Raw genomic sequence first — 21517 nt, 5'->3', positions numbered from 1 at the left:
TCCTTGTGACTGCACGGAGAGCACGGTGAGGCCCTGTGAACTCGCCCTGCCAGCAAGCTTGTGCCTGGCCTCACAGGGCTTGTTTCATGCTGCGCAGCAACAGGGAGCACAGCAGAGGGGCGCTCTGGATCAGCGGTTTTCATGCATCCACCCAGGACCTGTCCTCATGGAGAGGCTCCAGCAGTGTGTGATTCTGCCAGGAACGTGGTGAACTTTTGAATGGGAGATGGTCCCAGTTCTCACTGAAACCTGGGCATGATGGACTCCTCAGTCAGAACGTCCTTTATCCCTTCCCTTGAGTTTCCTATTCAAGGTAGTCGTGCCAGCACCATCTAGCCCAGGGGCGGGCAATCATTTTGGAAGGGGGGGCACTTCACAAATTTCGGAAGTGGCCACAGGCCGACCCAGAAGGGGCGGGGTTGAGAACTACCCTATTGGGTACGGTGACCTTGTTTTCTGAGCCAGCTGCAGCTACTGAGAACGGTTTAATTTAAATTATGAAACAGATTAACTGTTTCAACTTTCTCATGTTAGTTTATCATTTCATTTTAAATAAAGTAAAATATTATGTCCAACACAAAAGGTTTCAATGTTTTCCTTATTTATGGCAGGGGTGGGGAACCCTTTCAGAGTCAGGGGTCACTGAGTCACAGAAAAATCAGTTGAGGACCACACAAGTGAGAAGCAAAAAAACTCCTCCCCAAACACCCCAATGCTCACTGATGTGGCCCCAGCTGGTGCACCAGTCTCATGGGATGAGGGAGAGGGAAGGGGAGGACTGAGGTTCAGGACTTCCCATAGACCACGTTTACTTTTCTGGGTTCTGGAGTTAGTGGATTTTATGTAGCCCCTTAGGCTCTGGGGTAGGGGCAAAAATGAGGGGTACGGTGCACAAGGCAGGGCTGCCAGCAAGTAGAATAGGGATGGGGCGCAGGATCTGGAAGGGAGCTGGGGTGCAGAAGCAGGCTGGGAGTAGGGTGTCTGGCCAGGTGGAGGGAGGGTGTTAGAGCAAGCTGGGGGTGACAGATCTTGTGGGGGAGGGAAGTGAGAGGATTAGGATGGGGGAGCTGGTCATGAGGGGGAACCTTACCTGGCTTTGAACCCTCTTGCAGCAACGGGTGCAGCCACGCTGTCCTGACCACCCCAGAGGGAGGCCCTGCTGCTGCGGCAGCCACGCAGTCCAGGGCCAGCCATGGAGGTCAGAAGTGCTGCTGCTGTGGCCACACAGTCTGAAGCCAGCTCCAGAGGTGCCACTGCTGTGGCCATGTGGACTCAGGCCGGCCCCAGAGGCACCGGTTTCGCGGCCATGCGGTCCCAGGCCAGACCGGGAGGCACTACAGCCATGTGGCCCCAGAGGCTAGAGGTGCCACTGCCTCAGCCTCGTGGCCTGGGGCCGGCCCTGGAGGCACTGTGTCCGAGATGCCGCTGAGGAGCCTCAGGCCCAGCGCTGCCTCCTCCCACCACAGCCTAACCTGCTGCAGGAGGAGAGCGCGCTCTTCAGCGGCTGTGCGGGGAAGGAAGGGCAGAGATGAGCGCCTTGCCCCGCGGCATGCGGCTCCATTAATGGGCGGGGCCTGGAACTTCCTCGAAGCCCTAGACGTCTGGATCCAGCCCACTGAGAGGCTTTTGCCCTCCCCTAGAGACAGGTGATTAGAACAGGACCCACAGGCCAATCCGACATGTTCCTCTGGGGCCCACTTCAGCACAAGGGATTCTGGCACCTCTGGGCAAAGGAGAATTCCTCCTCCCTATGCCCAGTGACTCTGAAAACATGCCCCTGGGCTTGGCTGCTAAATACCCTGTAGCGAGATGAACACGAGCGAGGGCTCGACAGGACAGAGACTGTCCAAAGCGTGGTGGCCATGCGGCTCCTGGCCAGGAGAACTCTTCGTTCGGAAGCACACAGCTCATACGGGGCATTGGAGAAAGAGCTGCCAAAACTAACATACGAAACCCAGGAGCTGCCGTCATGATACAGCCCCAGCGGCTCTGGGCTGCAAACCTTGCGAGCAGCAGCTACACCCGAGAGGGCCTTTGGCTCGGGGGGATTACACGGAACTGGTAACTCAGAGCAGCCACACTGCAAAGATCTCTCCAGAGCAGCCACCAAGGATGAGAAGAAGAAGGGCTAAGAAGTCCCATGCTAAAGGCTTCAGCCAATCTCTGATTTTTGGAGACCTAACATGGGGGGCAAATGATCCCATAGCTGCTACTGCCAGGTTCTGACTCCTCCCTCTGAAGAGTCCGGCACCGTCTTGGTCAGAACCAGGCTACCAGGCTAGCGGGATCACAAAGAGGAGCAAGAGTTCTCAAAATGAGACACAGGCTGAAAATAGTGTGTTACGGCTTTCCCAGCAGCATTACTGCAATCTGTGGCTCTGGGAGGGGGAGGGGAGCAGGGCAGATGGGGGTGACTAAGGGCAGAAAATAACAGTCCTGGTGAATGAATCATGCAGCCTAAAAACCAAGAGAGCGACAGACTCTGTGCTGTCCTTTCACACATGCACCCCACCTTCCCCCATCCCGCATCCTCCTCAAATTCCGATTGCTGGGAGAGAAAACCCAGCCAATGGACACAGGCCACCAAAGGCAAACCTGCCGCTATAGCCCATCTCAGCTAGCTAAAAATAGCCTCCCACCACCACACTTTTGGGAGTCAAGAGCCCAGCAACAAGCACACCCAAAAAAGTACAGTTTGGATCCCAAAGCAACACACATGCCAAAGACAGCAACTCTACCTTTTGTACAAGCGGTGCTGTGGAATCCAGGGAGCTACAGTCCTAGACAGGCGCCCGGCTCTATTAGCAGCTAAAGGATCCTACCAAGCACAAAAAGCAAAGACAGCAAAAGACCAGTGGCAAAGAGGCACCCCCTGGCCGCCCCTCCTCTTCCCCCGCCCCCTGCAATAGCAGCAGCTGAGTTGACACATGTCATTGCTAAAAATAACCCCTGCTCCAGGTCTGAGTGAGGGGACTGGCAGCTCTGGGGCCTGCAGCCAAAGAGGCTTGGCAGGCAGGAGGACTTTGGGGGATTTTGTAAGGGGGCAAGAACAGGGAGGGGATATTGTCCACCCTTCTCCTTGCAACCCACACATGCTCTCGGTCTGCCCCCGCCTGTCCCGTGCACGCACGCAGCTGAGAAGAACGAGCTGCTTGGGGACAGAAGGAAGCTAGTTTCTATCAGTGGTTTGAGAATGTTCTTAGGTTAAACACACTCTGAAGGGAAAAGTCCCAGTCCTGCCAGCCCTTGTAGGACTCATACCCAGCTGCTGGCAGCTGGAAGGCGCTGCCCGCTGGCACCACCGCTGTCCATGCCCAGAGGAGTCTGAGCAGCCCTCATGCTAGTAATGCAGGGTGGAAGAACCGTCAGGGTGGCACGTTTCTGCACCTTGGCAATGATTCATGAGGGCTCTGCCACACAGTACAGAGCCCAGGAAATGCCCGCCTTGCCAGGAATGGCATCTCCAGCTAGCGCTGTCCTTGTTTGCCCTGCAGCCCGAGTTACGTCCTGTCTGGCTGCAACCCCCTTGGCACCCAGGCACAGAAAGCAGCAATGCCTCTTGCTCTCACCCACCCTCTGCCAGCCAGCTCTGCCAACCTCACTCCAGCAGCCAGAGGAATTTCGCTGTGAGAATGACTCAAAGAAAGTTTCTTCTCTGCCACTCGGCGGGGAGCTCCACAATTCTGCCCAGTTCCTGCTGGCTTCACAAGCCTGACAGCACCCCCAGGCAGGGATCCAAGGAGGCAGCACAGCTGTCAGAGCCACTCAACCCAGCACTGGGCTGAGGCACTGTCCCTGGAAAGGGAGCAGCAGAGTGACTGCAGGAGGCCTTTGTGCAGATACAGCCCAGATCCGACCAAAGGAGTGCTGGTTCAATTCTGCTGCCAGGCGACTCCTGTCTACCTAGTGCCCCATACTGTGCAGTGCCATTCACTGGAGCGCAGCTGCCCATGGCTGTCCCTGAGATTAGACTCAGGACTCCTGCTCCGGAGGAGTTAGGGGCTTGCCTAGAGGGAGGGTATAGGAGATAAACAGGCATTACGACAGAACCACCAGGGGCATTTTGCAGCTTGGAAACTAGCATTCACGTGTGCCAGGAGCAACGGGAATTGCTCCTCCCATGTGGTACCCCCAAACACCTGTCAGCTTTCGATTAGTTTGTGACATTCCAGCTGGGGTTGAGCTAAATGCCCCTGGATGGCCTGTCTCTGCTCAGACTCAGCTCTGGCTCCAACTCCAAGGAAAGGATTGTAAATATATATCTTGTAAAAAATATCTTAGCAGGCCACAGGGTTCAGGGAAGCTGCCGAAAGCCGCATGGTGTCCCTCATGCACGAAGGCCTTGCACGAACATGTGCTCTCTCACTGTGTAGCCTTGATCCACTGACCAGAAAGGTATGGGAAGACCTGGTGAGCTCGTTTCAAAAGGCAGGACATGTGGCCTTGCACCCACCCTGTGAGTAGCTGTTGCGAGTGGGCATGTGTTGGGCTACGCAGTGAACCCGACACACCCTGAGGAGCAGTAACTCCTAGTCCCAGCCTAGGAATGGATGTTGCTGAATATTCCCTGCCCATTTTCTGGGCTTACGTCATGTCTGTTCGGCTCTGCACTGGTCACACACAGACTGCAGCAGTAAGATCCTGCTTCCAGTTCAACTCTCCCACCCCCACACTATGTTTCATTGGCTCTTCTGCCAACATGTCCTGCTTCCCTAGCATTCCTGGACACTCACTAGGACCCTCTGTCTCTGGATTTGGCCCTTGCAGGAGAATGGCGGGAGTGTTCAGAAAAGGGTAGTACCTCTATCATTCACCATGGGGAGTTAAGGGAGCATAAAATAAAAATCAGGGGAAAGCACTCACTTTCCATGTGTCCATCTTTTGGACTGAAATGATCTCTCTAGATTAGACAATAGTTCACAAATGGGCACAGATCACTTAATCAGCCTCAGAAATGCAGCCAGCTCAGGCGTGGGATTCAGAAGTTTTTAACAGCACAGAGTAACAGTGTTCGAAACTGGGAAATGAAAAACAACCACTCAGCTTCACAGTATAAATTACCCACATTATAGCACAATCTAAACTGCAAGTTTACATCTCATGCCTTATAGAAGAGAGAATGGACCAGGGTCAGTGATGATTTCATGGGCTTCAGCTCATTCAAAAGGCAGCTCTAATGCTTCAAACTGCATCTGACCTCAGTCATCACCATAATGTCTTGCAGCGCCTTCTGTTTCCCTCCCATACTAGTCACCCTGAACATGCCTGACAGTGCTCAGAGCGTGAGACCTGGTGAGATCACAGTCTCAGATGGGCAGATGACCTGTGTGCAGCACTCAAAATAGCACAGGTCCAGTCCTTTACCAAGGGAAAAATTCGTGTCAACTGTAATGCCAAAATACCCAGAAAGCTCAATGTATCCAAAAAGTTTAGATTGACTTGTCATAGAACAGAGTGAAAAAATTATTCCTCTCATAGAGCTGCGAAATACGCAGTCTGGGTTCTCTATTGGTGTCAGCACCCCAAAGCTAACATGGCATAATTCTGAAGCAAATTAAAATAAATTGAATCAGGATCACAAATCTGAATAACATTGTCCACACAGGAACATAACCAACCTATTTCAGATTCACACTTTAGATAAATTTAGAGTCATTTTCTTGGGTGTCCCTGGATTGGGTCTGAGGAGTGTAAAGTGCTGGGTTCAGAAAGCGTCTTGCTGACTGTGACAAACAACTTATTTCCCATGTACCCCTCACTAGTCAGACACTGTTTTCCCGTCTGAATCACAGCCCAGAGAGTGAGAACAGAGCGAGAGACGCCATTGTTGTTAAAGCCCCTCATTCTAAGTAATGTATATCTACACAGCAGGGTTAAAGCTGAAACAACCTACGCAACTTAAGCTACATCAATTGCATAGTTTAAGTCGAAATAGCTTATTTCCGCTTTTGGTGCTATCGACACAGCAGTTATTTTCGCTCTTCTTCTGACTTCCCTTACTCTTCATCCAATGACGGTTACAGGAATTGGAGTAAGAAGTCCTCCAGCTCGACATTATTTCAACATTAAATCAAAATAACTGCTTGTTGTGTAGATGTGGCCTGTTATTTTGGAATAATGTTAATTATTCTGAAATAACGTTGCTGTGTAGATGTACCCTAAGGAGCTTGGATCTCAGAACCACTGGTGTTCAGGATAGTGTCTTTCAGAGAAAGCTTGATGGTATGGGAGAACACACTGCTGGGGTGTGATGTTTAGCTTCTGGATTCTAACAGCTGCTAATAAATTTGCCCAGCAAGAGGTATCCAACTATCCGTCTTTCCCACATTGGCTTAGAAAGTACCCAATCCCTCTCTTTCTCTAGCATTCACAGGGATCATGCCGGTTACGTTTCCTGAACGTGGACCACAAGTTGAATATGAGCCAACAGTGTGATGCTGTTGCAAAAAAAGCAAATATGATTCTAGGTTGTATCAACAGGTGTGTTGTAAGCAAAACTCGTGAAGTCATTCTGCCGCTCTACTCTGCACTAGTTAGGCCTCAGCTGGAGTACTGTGTCCAGTTCTGGGCGCCACATTTCAAGAAAGATGTGGAGAAATTGGAAAGGGTACAGAGAAGAGCGACAAGAATGATTAAAGGTCTAGAGAACATGACCTATGAAGCCAGGCTTCATGAACTGGGCTTGTTTAGTTTGGAAAAAAGAAGATTAAGGGGGGACATGATAGCGGTTTTCAAATATCTAAAAGGGTGTCACAAGGAGGAAGGCGAAAATTTGTTCCTCTTGGTTTCTGAGGACAGGACAAGGAGTAATGGGCTTAAAGTGCAGCAGGAGAGGTTTAGATTGGCTATTAGGAAAAAATTCCTAACTGTCAGGGTGGTCAAATATTGGAATAAATTGCCAAGGGAGGTGGTGGAATCTCCCTCTCTGGAGATATTTAAGAACAGGTTAGATAGACATCTGTCAGGGATGGTGTAGACGGAGCTTGGTCCTGCCTTGAGGGCGGGGGGCTGGACTCGATGACCTCTCGAGGTCCCTTCCAGTCCTATTATTCTATGATTCTATGAATGCTGCTGCCAGAGGGTTCCAGAGACCTGGTAGTGAGAAGGGAAAACAGGCATATCAGCCTTCAGTTCCCTGAGACAAGGCTGACAGTTAAACCAAATGCCTCACAAACACTTGTTAAAAATACCTCCCAGTCCCACTTGAAGTGAATAGTTTGAAGGCATGTGATCTCAGGGGTCTGGATTGTGCTCTTCATGCCACTCTGGGGTACTTCAGCAGCGAAGGAACAGGGAATTCAGATTCATTGCTGTGCCATGATTAGTGCTGGTTAATTGCCTGGATGAATGAGTTCTTGGTTGAGCATTGTGTACCTGCAGGGTGACCTTGGTGTGTGAGATGGGACATGCGTGCCATGCAGAAAACGTCTGTCACCATTTGCTGAGGGAGAGCCAGAGGCTGGGCCGTCTGGGGAATAAGGGGCAAACAGGGCAACATACACTTGGGCTGGTGCATGAGCCAAAGTGGAATTTAAAAGCTGCTGGGGAGAACTCGAGAGGACAGTCAAGGGATTCTGCAAAGGAATAGCAGCTGACTAGGCAGAGCGGAATATTGCTCTCAGGGGAAAAGAATGGGCTGCACTGTTGCAGCTGATGCTCTAAATTGTTGCCTTGCCAGCAAATCCCAGTGCACCAGGCTCAGCAATAGCTGTTGCTCATATATCTGTCTAGGCATCTAGGGCAGAGTGACCCTTGCCTGGGGCACCCTTCAGCAGCAGGCTGTGGTATGACAAGTGTGCCTGCCTCAGTTTCCCCTTCTGTTTGCCATTGGAAGAAACAGTCTGTCAGTGTCCAGCACAAAGCCCCGCATCTGGGAACAATGTATGCATGCACATCCGTATGTTGTATGATGCACATCCAGTCCCCTCCCCATCCTGGCTGTGAACCCATTCTTGACAAACCCCCCGTCAAAATACACAGAGCAGCTCTTCCCTTCCCCACGTCATGGGCAACTCGTTCAGGTCACCCATTCAACAGTCTGTAGCAGCACTGTGTCCATATTTCCTTCTGCCCTTGCCTCCTTCTCCACCCCTCCCTGCCTGCATGTGATCCGTCTTCCAGCAGCTCTTCACTCAGGTCTTCACCACAAGGGCTCCCCACAGGTTCTGCTCACCTGACCTCCACCCCTGTTCAGGGGATCAATCCTCCTGCAACAAACCTCTTGCTTCCAGGCTTGACTTCCTCTGACCAGGCTGGATCTGCCCTTTCCCCAGTGGCTACTGCCCAGATTTGGTCAGTTCTTACCAACCTGCCCATCCTACCTCAGCTCCCCAGACACCCAGGACTTCCAAGCAGCTCCTGTCAGCTCCCCCTTACTGCTCCCTGTGTCTCCTAGCCTCGCTTCCTGCATCTGACTCCCCGCCAAGTCTCCTGGTCTCCTTTTACCTACAGCCCAGATGGCCTCTCCGAAACCTAAATCCTAGGTGCACTGGCTTCTTCCCTCTGAACAGGCCAGTGTCGGCCTCTGACATCTTCTCTCTCACCCTGGTCCTGGAAAAGCATAAAAAGAGGAAAACGCCCTTAGCATAGAAAATGGTGAGTGATTTTCTGCTGCTCTGCACTGCAGGCCAGCACCTCCCTTAGCGACTCACTACATTCCGATCTGTCGGAAGAGATGCTCCTTGCCCGAAAGAGCTTCAGCTCCAAATAGCTCAGATAGACCAAGAGAAGAACCAGAGGGATAGAGATTCACCAAGTCACCAAGCAAGTCGGGGGGTGGAGGCGGAAAAACAATGCAGCTCCCATGAGTCTCAAAGGCAAATCTCCAACCACTAGACCATGCTGCTTGATCAATTGATGCTGCATTGCTAGCAATCCCACAGGGGACACAGATCTGTTTGAACATTATCCAGGGCATTCCAGGGTTTACAAGCATCACAAAAAGCTATAACTGTTTAAAATTGGGGGAGGGATACCAGGTTTTTTTATGTCCTCCATTTTGTTTTCCCCTTCAAGATATGGGTTACATAGCCCTAATCTGCCCAGTAGCCAGAGGGCTCATAAGGGGAGTTCACCCTCCCCCGGGCTCTCTGAGCATCAGCAGCACAACCCAGCCATGCTAGGGCGACAGCCAGCAGGCTGTTGGACCTTGTAGGCCGTCTAGGGCAGGGGCAGCCTGGTTGCTGCCAGCCCTCTGTGGTGCAGGAATCCAGTTTCAAGGCTGGAACGACGGCGAGCTCAGGGTGTATTTGGTTTAGCTGGGGTCTGCAGCTGGGCCAGTCACGCACACGCATACGTACCACATCATCCTCCAGGGTCCGCTCACCGCACGCAGGTCGGCGTGTATAGAAGTATAGAAGAAAGACGACCGTCCACTTACCTGGGCCTCTGCAACTGCATCCCGTCTCTGTTCCTTCCCCTCAGCCCGGAGACATTCACCTCCCTCTTTTCTCCGGACATCGAGACGGTGGTGGGACTGTTTAAATCAGTCCTGTTTGGGGTTCTGGCCTATGCCGGGCTTCATTTTATGTTTGCTTTCTAAGTTCAGTGTTTTGTTAAATAAACTACTTGTTGCTTTAGCTATTTTTGTGTCACTTGATTCATGCACAGTGATACAGGTACAGTGCAGGTGCAGAATCTGTTTCCAAATAGGCAGGTTTCAGTCCTGGTCTAACAGCAGGAAATACCGGTGGGACTGAGCATGGCCATTGCCTCTTGTACACTGTGAGAAATAGATCAATTGGAGTAATAGATCAAACACTTTCCCACTAGATGGCTCTATGCATTGCTTTCTTGGTTGACAGATGAAAGTCCTAAGCCATGTTAGTCTATAATACGGCTTCATTAAATTGTAATGCCTGGTGGTAAATGGGACTATTCTAGGGGCACTTTTACTGGCCATAAACAGAAATGAGCATGAGAGATTGAAGAAGGTGCCATTTATAACCATGGTTTGCAGAGCTGGGTCAGTACATCTGCCTCCTGGGGTCACCAAGATTTCTATAGATGCAATTTCATGATGAAAACTGATGTATTAAAAGGGACACTGTAATACTGAAATCTAGTGAATGTCGGAAGAGGATTTAAGAGCATTTGCAGTTGTTTTTGCTGCCAAATTCTGTGGGTTTCTAGTCACATTTTCCTTTTGGCTAACTTGTTTAAGAGCATAAGAATGACTGTACTGGGTCAGACCAAAGGTCCATCTAGCCCAGTAGCCTGTCTGCCAACAGTGGCCAGCGCCAGGTTCCCCAGAAGGGGTGGACCGAAGACAATGATCAAGTGCCCTATGTAGACGCCCACAGATGAAAACAAGGGAGGCTAGCTGGTTGGCTACAGAGAGGGAACAGAGACGCAGACAGACAGCAAAATGTCATAAATGCACGGAGGCACTAGAAAGATTTGTAAACTCCCATATGATTTCAAAGAAAATGTAAAATGCGATTGTTTGAAAGTTTCAGTATTAACAATAGATTTCTAACTAAATCATTTTTCTCCCTATCTTGTTTAATTTCAAATCACCATTTTCATTTTCTTCTGAGGACCAAAACAAAAATTTCGATTCAAAATTAAGATATTTTCATTTTGATTTTTCCCCATCCAAAAATTGCTCTGAAATTGGTGCTTTCAAAAAATGTTTCCATTTCAATGTAACTGGCCTTTCATCACCATAAAGGCCCCTGCAGTTAACAAATGTCCTCCAGATGTAGAAAAGCCACTGCTAAATTAAGAAGCGGTCTCCTCTCTTTCAGTGCTAGCAATCAGTGCTCTAATCTTCCCTGGTGAATAGTACAACCCAATGTGTATTTACAGATCTGGGGGACTCATTGGCGTGACTAGCCAGTGTTGGGCACACACAGAATGGGACACACTGTGTCTGTTGTAGCTTTCCTTCTAGTTCCCATGGGAAGTGTTCTGGTGCAGGTGTGACAGCATCACTAAAGTTACACTGGGCCCTTCTAATGTCGCAGAATTGCTTGCAACAATCGGACATATACCCTCACCAAGTTAACAGCCTGGTACACGGCAGCATAACACCCCTTTGTTAGAAACTCTCATAGGCCCTTGTGCTCACCAGAATCTTCCATTCTTTGCTCCCCACACAGCAGGAAGATAATGCACAACCCCAGCTTTGCCCAGGAAAGCAGCTGCAGGAAGGGCTGTCTCTGGCTGCACTTTGACAGATAGTGTCAGCTGGAAAGAGCATCAGTGCAGCCAATCAGAGCAGGAGAGAGCACTGCCCAGTTAGCGACTATAGAGGCTTTTTGTCATCCCTTGTGAAGAGATGGGCTAAGCTGTGTGAGAGTTGCATGGGGCCTGGCCGTGTACGTCACCACCCCGCCCCCCTTCACGCTACCCTTCACCTCAGCCGACTTCTGCGCCACTCAGCCAGGCCGCCGCGGGGGAGCAAGTGGCGCAAGAGACCGTTTGGGCACCGCAGTCTCCAGGAGGGGGAGGAGAAGAGAAAGAGAGAGACAGAGAGAGAGGCAGGAGGCGGAGAAGAGCTGAGAGAGAGAGAAGGGGAGGCAGTAAGACGAGGAGGAGAGACCCAAAAATCCTGTCTTATGATGGGCTATTGGCTAGTTTACTCTATAGTTTTCCACAGTGATATGTTGGGGAAAGGGATTTTCAGAGGTAAAGCTTTGTTGGTACTTCAGGCTCTTGTATGGCAGAATGTGCCTCTAGTTCCACCAGGTGTCTCTGGAGGCCTCCAGGGACCGGCAGAGACAGGAGAAACATCAGCAGCTTTGCCCATTACATATCTGTGCAATCAGCTGATTTTAACCACTTGGTGCACGAACCATAAGTGAAGACCTTTGGGCACATTGGTCATCTTTGTTTAGCGAGCCAGGTTGTGCCCAATTTAACACACATCTCAAACACAGGCAGAGTGCAGATTATAAAACACAGGTATGGGACTAGCCACAGAAGTGATGCCTCTTGGGATGCTGTCCAAAAGAACGCAGACAAGAGTAATCCTTATGTGCCTGGAGAATGGAAACAAGTTAGTGTATTCAGGCCCTGTTAGTGCAACACCTGGAAGAAGGGAATCTTGACTTGGCTAGCCACGAGGCTCTGCTGCCACTTAAATGTTAGATCATATGAGCTAGACAGGCCTTTGAGCTGCTTCATGTCTTGGGAGATTTAGCATGAGGGAAAACTAGGATCATGAGTGTTGAGAGGCCAGGTTTGTAATAAAAGTAGTATGGGGCATAACCAGAGGGCCACTACCCACTCCTCGGGAAATCCTCTACCTTCCATCAATACTTTCCTGTCAATCACTCTGCTGTGCGAAGGGGCCATCCGTATCCACTGCAGATGCTTAGACACACTCTGACAGTTTTACATTCCCCTGCAGGGAAACAAGGTCTTCATCCTGCAGCATTAGGGTTGCTCCTCTTGATTAACTTGAAAGCAAGTCCTAAGAGAGCGTAGGAAGTGCTGCTCTTAATTGATGGCATGAGAAGAGAATCTGGCTGGGCAGGAACACACCATGTCTTGGGGCGGATGGCAACTTTATGAACTTGTTAGTGGTGGGGAAGGGAAACTGGTACTCCCCATGTTACTCAGGAAATCCTTGAGGAGAATTATCCAGAGAAACAGGCATTCAGGCTTTGGGACTTGTACTTCCTGCCTGGAGGGGGTAACACACTGAATTCCAGGCTTTAGCAGGGTGAGGGAGACAGAAGTCTGAGCACAGTGCTTCCAGCCTCAGGAGACGGAGGTGGCTCATACTGCTATCCCTGTGAAGCAGCAACATAAGTAGCCTCTACTTTAACTACAATCCAGAGAATATGAGCTGTTGGGACTGGAAAAACTCAGTGTGGACAGGGAGGGGAAAGTTCAGAAGAGCAGCTTATGAAAACTCACCATCCCTCTATGCACAGAGAACCTACAATCTTCAGTGATGGACCTATTATCAACCACTCTCTGTTATTCCTTTAAAGGCCTTCTCTTTTACGAGATTTTACTTTTCTCTCTCCAAGTAATACGCACATGAAAGCAGAAGAAGACTAAACAAAGACTCCATTTTTCCAAGAGAAGGGTGCAAAGCAGAATGAAGGAAAGCAGGTGGGAAAGTGCCTTTATATACCTCATGTGATTGGCAATCATCCAGTCACCTGCTGCTGAGTTGGTGGAGTTGATATGCTCTATGTACGTCAGAGATAGTTTTATAGGACAGTAGAAAAGGGGATAACTGCCTCCCATCTCACCACAGCAAATAGCATCCACAAGGACAAGGACTGGTTTCTCTGGAAAGCCCAGCAGAAGTACCATGACTTCAGTTTTCTAAACACTCTCATTGCACAGGTCCAAGTATTTAATCATGTTTCTGTAACCTTCTCCAACTCTTTCTATCCAAGTCACCTTTCTTCAGGAGGATTTTAAAAACTGCCTTACCTTGAGTCACGGTGTCCATAGTCAGTGTACCACCATCTTGAAAAACCTCATACTGCCTCGCTTATTAAAAATGAAAAGCTGGAAAGAATGAAACATCATGGCAGTCTCACATAATTTTTATTGGAATTCTCTTTGCATGAGAGCAAATCAACACACAGAAGCAGCTTAGCTGTTCCAAAATAATTCTTTAAAAAATTAATGGTAGACTTAAGTGTGGCACACCACAAATTGCTGAGGACTGTAAACTGTGAACACAGTCTCTGTGGAAGATGCTACTTCAAACATGCACTAGTAGTATATGGACGAGGCTTAAAACCCTCTTCTGCACAATAAATATGAAAAGAGCAAAACACTTAAAACAAATGTTTGTCAGATACAATATCCAAAGTTATTTACAGATACTGGCTTTTCTTACCATTAAATTACACATTGAAAACAGGTTCTTTTTCAATTTTTTGAATCACTCATTGCTGTTTCTGTAAACCTGCTCCTCTACTGCTGCTTCTGAATTAAGTCACAAAAATAATGTGAGTAATAAAATGCCTCTCTCAGGAAGTTCTAACTTTATTCTGTTTTTCAGTCTATTTTTATTTGCTCTAGGTTCACCTCATCTGCTCAGTCACCTCTCCCATTTAAGAAAGAAACAAGCATGTATTTCAATAGGGAAAACTCTATCCTTTCACTGTGCTCAACTACAGTCTCACACCTATATTCCTTTATGTTGCCTAATAAACTAGACTGGAAATAACAAGCACATCAGGAACATGCTGATGTCAAAGTACAATCTATTGTCTAATATAGGACTTCAAACTCATACCTGCAGAAGTATAAAGAAATGTTCTGCTCTGGCATGTCTGGGTTTAACTGAATTGGATTCAGTTCTATCTCTCTCTCTATCTATCTCATAGTGCATTTAAGAGAAGGCTTCATAGAGAAGATTTGGAATGGCAGCTGAGGATATTTCCTGGGGGCCTTATCTCTTTCTCTGTGGGTGCTTATGAGGCAGGACTGCTCAAAATTCTGGTTTGCTTGATAGAAATAGCAATTAAATGTAGTCATAAAATGTAAGACTGGGAAAATAGAAAACAAAACAAAAACGAAGAAAGACAGTCACCCTTACACAGTTCCAGCTCTGAATAAAAGCACTTGTGATAATCTGTTAATGAGAAGAGGCTTAACTCCAATGGTGGGTAAAAGGAATATTTGAAGGTGAACTATCCATAACCAAAGTATTATTTAAATACTAAAGAGTGTACTTGAAGATTCCCAACACGCAGAGATGAAAAACAAATTATTTTATGTTTAAATGTATTCTTCAAAGTGTAGCTGGCATGCTTAGAGATGGGTGAATTACTTTTAGCAAATGAGATAAATGTAGCCCTACTGTCTGAGAGTAAATTATCGATCACTAGATCATAATTTTTACAGACTTGTCCAACACTCACAATAGTTTGTAAAGACAGAACTCAAGTCAGCCAATAATTTAATTGCAAACTTCTCGCTATAGGAAAAAGCAATCCCAGTACAGAAGAGGCCACCAGGACCCATGTGCCACTGGAATACAGTGTAAATGCCATTTTGAAGGTTGCAGTGGAAGTTAAGCAGTACCATTTCACCTTATAGGCATTTGCTAGCCACACAGTGTGATTGCTCACCTATGGTTCATGACACTATTTCTGTTTCTTAATTGGATGATGTAAACTTTCCTGTTCCCAAACATGATGCAAACATTTATAACCCTTCGTATGGTTTCCATTTTTAGCAATGAGCTTTCTAAAATGGCTGAGACAGCCCTGGCAGTGTGCTTATTTGTTCTAGCATTTATAATGGTATCCTTTCCATGAGCATTCTTATGAATAAAAATTGGAATTGTCAGGAATAAAAGCTGTGAGTACCAGCAGTCTGAGCCAATGGATTTTGTCTGAAAAAAATATTTATATGATACTTCATGTGCTCAGCCACTGCATTAAACTGATGATCTAGATAACTGAAAAAAAGGGTGTATTTTTATTTTTACAAAAATGGTAAATTGGACAGCTTGTTACTGAAATTGATTTGACTTTATTTATGAAAAACAGAATAAATCTGTTCAACCCTATCTGAAAAGAAATGCCATATCTTTAAATAACAAGCTATACAGATAAGGAGCAGAAATTTTATGGAATGTCAGAAGTTTGAAGAAACATATGGATTCAATAAATAATATAAAATGTTCTTGTGTTAAAATAGAATTCTTGGTTTTATACCTACACAGAGTAGCAATCTTTACATTAACAAAATAAAGCTGAGTCTGTGATTAGTTTAAAATAAAATAAAAATACAATTTAACAATGGTATAAAAACAGCCAGTGTTCAATAAATGACAATCCATATAATATATACAGCATGGAATATAAATCAACAGGAAACACAAAATCAAAATGATTTGGAATTTGTGCAGATAGTTGTATATATATTTTTCTCGATATATTTTGGATTTTTCATTTTGTACAATATTAAAAATTAAGAAATACTATGCTTGTTCAAAATAATATTTCAGGGATTTTTTTTAACTTGTGGAATTATTGATACACTTGTTAAAATAATCAACACACTTAGAATTATTTATTCTCTGAAGCACAGTTGAAAATAACCTGTCCCCATTAGTATTTAGAACTGGAGTGTTTCAGAATTTAGGTAACTGAATCACAAGTATTTCCTGAGTGGGAAAAGTAAAGAAAGTGTTTTGTGCACCTCTACAAAACACAGAAGTGAATTATATTAAACCGGAATTTACTATTTATCTGTTGGTGCAATAGCCAAAGCAAATCACAACAAACAGGAGTTCAGGCATTTCATCTTTCATGAATAGATCACTAACTTTTAAGGCCCAGTAGTAAAAAAAATATAAGTATATGAGTAACTTTATGCACATAGAATTTGATCCTACATTCCTTTAATGATAAATAAGCTCATCTAAGAAAAATACTATTAAAATATTAAATTTTATCCTTAACTCTAGGTGAAGTAGCATGATAATGAAACAAAGCTAAAACATAACTTTTCTGGAGAAGCATTTGAATTATGATACTTCAACTACAAGGATGACCTACATCTGGGTAAAGAAATTAAGAGCACTGTAAATGTTTCTCTTATGATTCTGCCAGCTTGTACTCAAGTATTGAATAGATTTGATCAATAAATTGCCCCTAATTTATAGCTTAAACACCACAAGGCCTTGGGTCATTTTATAGGATACTTAATGAAATACTGTACAGCCCCTCCCAGCTAAAGGGAAAAAGCTCTCTGAAGAGTTCCACAGTTGTACTTCTGCTTTTCAGTATAAATGCAAGCCCACTGATTGGGGGGAAGGGAGAGATAAAGGGAGTAGGTGCCTCAGGGCCTGGTAATTCTAAGGGCCCAGGGCTTCCAGCTGCTACTGTGATAGTGGCCAGAGCCCCAGTCCCTTTAGAATTGCCACTGGAGCACTGTGCGGTGCACTTGAGCCCCACTTCAGACAGCACTGAGGGCTGGCTAGCCCAAGGCCGCACCCCTTCTGAGAGCATGGAGCCTCCCTCCCCCCCCCCCCCCCCACATTGCCCAGGGGCCTGACGATCCTGTTAGCTCCCCTGTATAAATGAGTGATGTTTTGCTTATCCCTTTCCCCTCCCCTCCTCCCGACTTAGATCCTGATTCAGGAGAGTGTCCCAATTCTGGAGAGCAGTTAAAGCACAAAAGTCAATGTGACTTACACTCCAGATGAAAGTGCTGTCCCAAATCGGAGCTTCAAATCACAACAGTGAATCAGAAGGCCTTCCTATTCCTTGCACACTCAAACTACCATTGTCCTTCTTCCCCGGGGAACTGCACTAAGCAACGAATGCAAGCAGAGCCCCATGTCTTTCCAGAACAAGCCTGAAGCCTTTTAGGTGCCAAGCCTTTGAAAGCTTACACACATGCTTCACTTTAGTCATGTGAACAGTCTCAGTTACACTAGTCATGGGCTTAATTAAATTAATTAAATGATTAAACAAGTTTCTGTAGGATTAGGGCCTTCAGAAATTCATCAGCTCATATGTCAGAAGAATTAATATACAGCATTATTGTGAAATATTTCCAGTTAACAACCAACGCGAATGAGAGGGAATCTGTCATTGTCTGTAATATATTTCTGTGCTCTAAAATGAAAAGGAAAATGTTACCTACAAATACATTAGAGCCTGTACTAGAGCTAAAAAAATCATTTACAGCCTTGAAGATAGCAACATATTGAAAAGTTGTGTTTAAAAGTTTAATTTAGCTTTGTTGATGCAAGCAGCTTTTTAAAAAAATTTAGTTCCCTGAACATTTTATAAATACACTGAGCATTCATATGTCTCAAAGACATCTCCATTTTAAACAAGTTTTGCAACATATTCATATTCAGTAAAAATCATCATGAAAAAAATAATTTTGTTTGTCCTATAAACACACTATAGAATTTGATATCTAAAACAGCAACAATGATTAAGAATGAGAACAAATCTCTGGCTTCAGGGTTCTCAAATTTTAAATATCTCTCTATAGTATAAAATCTGATTTTGAGTTTTCCACGTGAAATACGTTTCATATATAGTGATAAAGTACCTAACCATGTGCGGGTTTTGTTAAGATAATTGTTGTTTCAGAAATGCATAGTTGCCAAGACACTGAAATTGTACAAAACACTAAGTTTCTACAAATCTTCAACAATTCATGTTAATATTCTGGGCAAAAAAAAAAACAAAAAAAACTGGAAGTAAATAATGATAGATTTATATTAGTATTTGACTTCTATCCGCAATTATCAAAGGGAATGGGGTACATTTTAAATGACAGTTGATTTTAGTTTCCATTTTAAAAATAAAAATCCAGATAATTTCAAATAGTTTATAAAAATGAGGTGATAATGTACAAAACCACAGCATGTTCAAGTGTCAAAATGACTCTAATTTGTAATTTAATTTTATAAATAAACATATCATCCACAAGTTATTACATAGACTTGATTTAAAGAAATGAACGTTTTAGCAGAACACATTTTCACTGAAGATGTATCTTCCTGTTATCTACAGAAACTAGTATTTTAAGAATGTAATATTGTGAAAATCAAAACAATAGATCCACAAATGTTCTCAAAGATTATTATGACAGAAAAATTCTATTACAGAAAATAATTACAAGTGAACAAATTGACCTTGAATTAATAAAACATGAAAACATTAATAGATTAAGACAGAAGGGCTTTTCAGAGTGGTTTTATCATAGATTCAGCTTTCTTTTTATTCAAATCACAAATCAGAGTACATGTGTCTGTGTGTGTTTTTTAAGGTAAACAATGAAAAAATATCTAGTGTACTACCAGGGGCATGAGTTTAGGAAAATACCACAGGTACTGCTTATAGAAATATACCTGGACTTAAATTATTACTTTTCAGTAGATAAAAATGGAACTCCATGTTCATTTTAAAAAATAAACCAAGAAAATGAATGGGTAAATATTCTTTTAAAATGAACACTTACCAAGGATAAAATATTTTAATTCAGTTTCTTCTTCACACTATATCAAAGTATGTAAGAAATGGTGTTGTGGTCAGAGTTTGGGATGCAAATACTTAACTGGGTAACCAGTAAGCCTCACCTTTAACAGAGGGCCTGCTGCAGACAGGGGCTGCTCTAGCCAGACCGAAGCAGCCCATGCCTGCAGTGGGCCCAGGCACCCCGCAGGCAGGAGCTGCTCCAGCCTGGCAGCTGCAGCCCCTGCCTCAAGCAGGTGGGATGTTCTAGCTCAACATAGGTGGCTGGAGTAGCCCCTCCCTCCCCTTACTTTCCCTTTAACTGGTATTTCACATCCCTAACCAGAGTGCATGCTGTTCAGTTATTAAGCCGCTCCCAATTTTAATAGCTAATGCACCCAATTTCACAAGAATGTGGAGGACAAAGAGAGGATTTTTCTAAAAGAATTCTGGAGTGTTTGGCACTTTGCTGTCTATGAAACAGTTCTGAAGTTCTGTTATTGACTGTTAGTCAGACAAGCTAGAAATAAAGGACAAGACAGATTGCTGATGCAAATTCTGCTCCCATTTACACAGGTTCAATGAGAGTTGTACCCAGCAGAATGTGACCCACACCAAACAATGTAATTCAGAAATAGATAAAGGCTCAAGTTCTCCTCTGGTTTATACCTTTTGCAAAAAACATAGCTACCTCTCTGAAAACCTATTATATTCTATATGACTTTCAATATGCATAATAGGGTAAAAATTATCTTGAAATGTTCAAAGTTGTCCAAAGATTATGTTCTATATTTTTACTTCTATATAGTGTTGCCTTACATAAGACATACGAATGATGACATAAGAATTTACATAAATTTGGCACACCATCGTCTTATTTTAATCATTTTCATCTTCAATATTCTCAGACTGTTTTCAGTGTGAATGTCTGAATTCTCTATAAAGGGAAATTAGCACATATTTTTGCAATTCCTGTCATCTGATGTGCATGTGAATATTAAGTGCATGGCTAAAATAAAGGTTTGGTAGGAGAACCCACTACTTAAAAAAAAAAAACAAAACAAAACAAGAAGGGGACCATGAGTCCAACAACTGAGGATTGATACAAAAAAAATACATACCTATTACCCATACATAATCCAAAATCTGCACCGGTATGCAGTGTATTTGCAGAATTTTTTAATTTTTAAAAAGTGCAGTGAGTTGACATGGAAAAAGAACTATGTATTCACTGTAAACTTGTAAAAAGGAATCTACTGTTTAAAAACTGTGCTAAAATAGTCAATTTATACAACAGATCACTAGATGAAGCTACCATATATTCCTCTTCAACAATTATTACTCTATTGTGTCAGTTACAGTTTTTATATAGGTAAAAGAAGCAAAACAGTGGTAGCTACTATTAGTGAGTACAACAAAGCAAGTGAATAATCTGAGTTCAATGCTTCCATGAAGTATCAACAACATTCAAACCACAGGACAGTTGGAAATTAGTACTTTGAAGTGCATAAGTCACACACTGTTGATCACCAGCAGTATGGAGCAGAATATATTAAAGTCAATAGTTATGGCTGGAAAGAACAAGCCAACAGATAAGATTACCTGTTATCCCATATGACAAATTTGCGGTTCCTTCCAAAGTCTGGGGTATGTCAGTAACAGACATCAAAATGTAAATGATAAAGATTAGCAACCATTTCAGTTTCCAGGTTTGGTACCTACCAAAACAAGGGTATTGCAAAGAACAGATTATCTTCCTTCCTTTCAAAGTTCTAGGATAACAGATCATTTGAACACCACTACGGTGTGACGATGCATGGGAATGATAAGCAGCCTCTACATTTGGCAACTTTCATTACTGCTATTAGTGAGAATTCATCTTGTCATAGCTTTAGGCTTCACAACCTCCAGGTGTAGAGTCTAGTCATCTTCCCATGCTGTAAACATTCAAAGCTGCTTCTTCGAAGCACATCCCGGTTCAGGGATTGTACAAGTAACTCAAAATGATTCTGTGGCCTTCATGTATAGTGATGCAGTAGCTTTCCCTAAGTAACTTTTGTCCTCTCATCTCTTCTACAGACCATTGCTATTCCTATGGCTGAGTGGTGGCTTTGAAAGCTCTACATTTACAACTGTGGAGCGAGATTTATTAAGAAACTTTGGAGCACGACGCAGCAGCCTCTGTGCCTCAGTAAAGGTTTCTGTCAGTTCTTTTTTCCACTGAACAAACTCTGGATCACTCTGAAAAGGATACAGAAGTTGTTAGGCATTTCATAATTGACTGCACATCATGGGGAATAGTGGTTTCTCTATTAGCATTTTTAAATAATATACTTTGTGTTTCAGTGGAAAATTAACGACTTAGGGTATTGATAATACATATTTTTTTACCTTTAAGTATTGAGACAACCCAGAAGCAACAAAAGCTATTATTTTTCTTGAAAGTGACGGTGAATGTGTACTCCACTCTTTATGAGCTACTTGGCAATTAGTTTGCTTCTTTGTACAGACTAGGCTACTCCCAAGTTAGTCAGCTTTGAAAATCGTATCCATTATTATTAAACTGAATTCAATGCATTGTGACTGAAGTCCCATTGAAATGCAGG

General features: G+C 44.5%; 2 protein-coding genes across 6 annotated transcripts in view; both read right to left on the bottom strand.

The window, feature by feature from the left end:
• The window catches only part of MYO18B (myosin XVIIIB), a 243277-nt gene extending 240388 nt beyond the window's left edge, over positions 1-2889 (bottom strand). For 3 of the 4 annotated variants that reach the window (XM_075898877.1, XM_075898880.1, XM_075898881.1), the window contains exon 1: positions 2739-2889. The gene's annotated coding sequence lies outside the window, so the exon portion shown is untranslated. The remainder of the gene's footprint in view (positions 1-2738) is intronic. The other variant, XM_075898879.1, reaches the window with a different exon arrangement.
• Positions 2890-17654: 14765 nt separating this feature from the next.
• Positions 17655-21517, bottom strand: part of GRK3 (G protein-coupled receptor kinase 3) — a 196940-nt gene continuing 193077 nt past the window's right edge. Inside the window, exon 21 of one of the 2 annotated variants that reach the window (XM_075898873.1) lies at positions 17655-21152. In XM_075898873.1, coding sequence (XP_075754988.1) covers positions 20985-21152 — 168 coding nt within the window. In that variant the 3' untranslated portion in view covers positions 17655-20984. The remainder of the gene's footprint in view (positions 21153-21517) is intronic. The other variant, XR_012896033.1, reaches the window with a different exon arrangement.

The sequence above is a fragment of the Pelodiscus sinensis genome, chromosome 15 (genome assembly GCF_049634645.1).
Source record: "Pelodiscus sinensis isolate JC-2024 chromosome 15, ASM4963464v1, whole genome shotgun sequence".
Taxonomy (NCBI): Eukaryota; Metazoa; Chordata; order Testudines; family Trionychidae; genus Pelodiscus; species Pelodiscus sinensis.
Note: the sequence above shows the minus strand (reverse complement) of the source record. Positions and strands in the feature narration are given on the sequence as shown.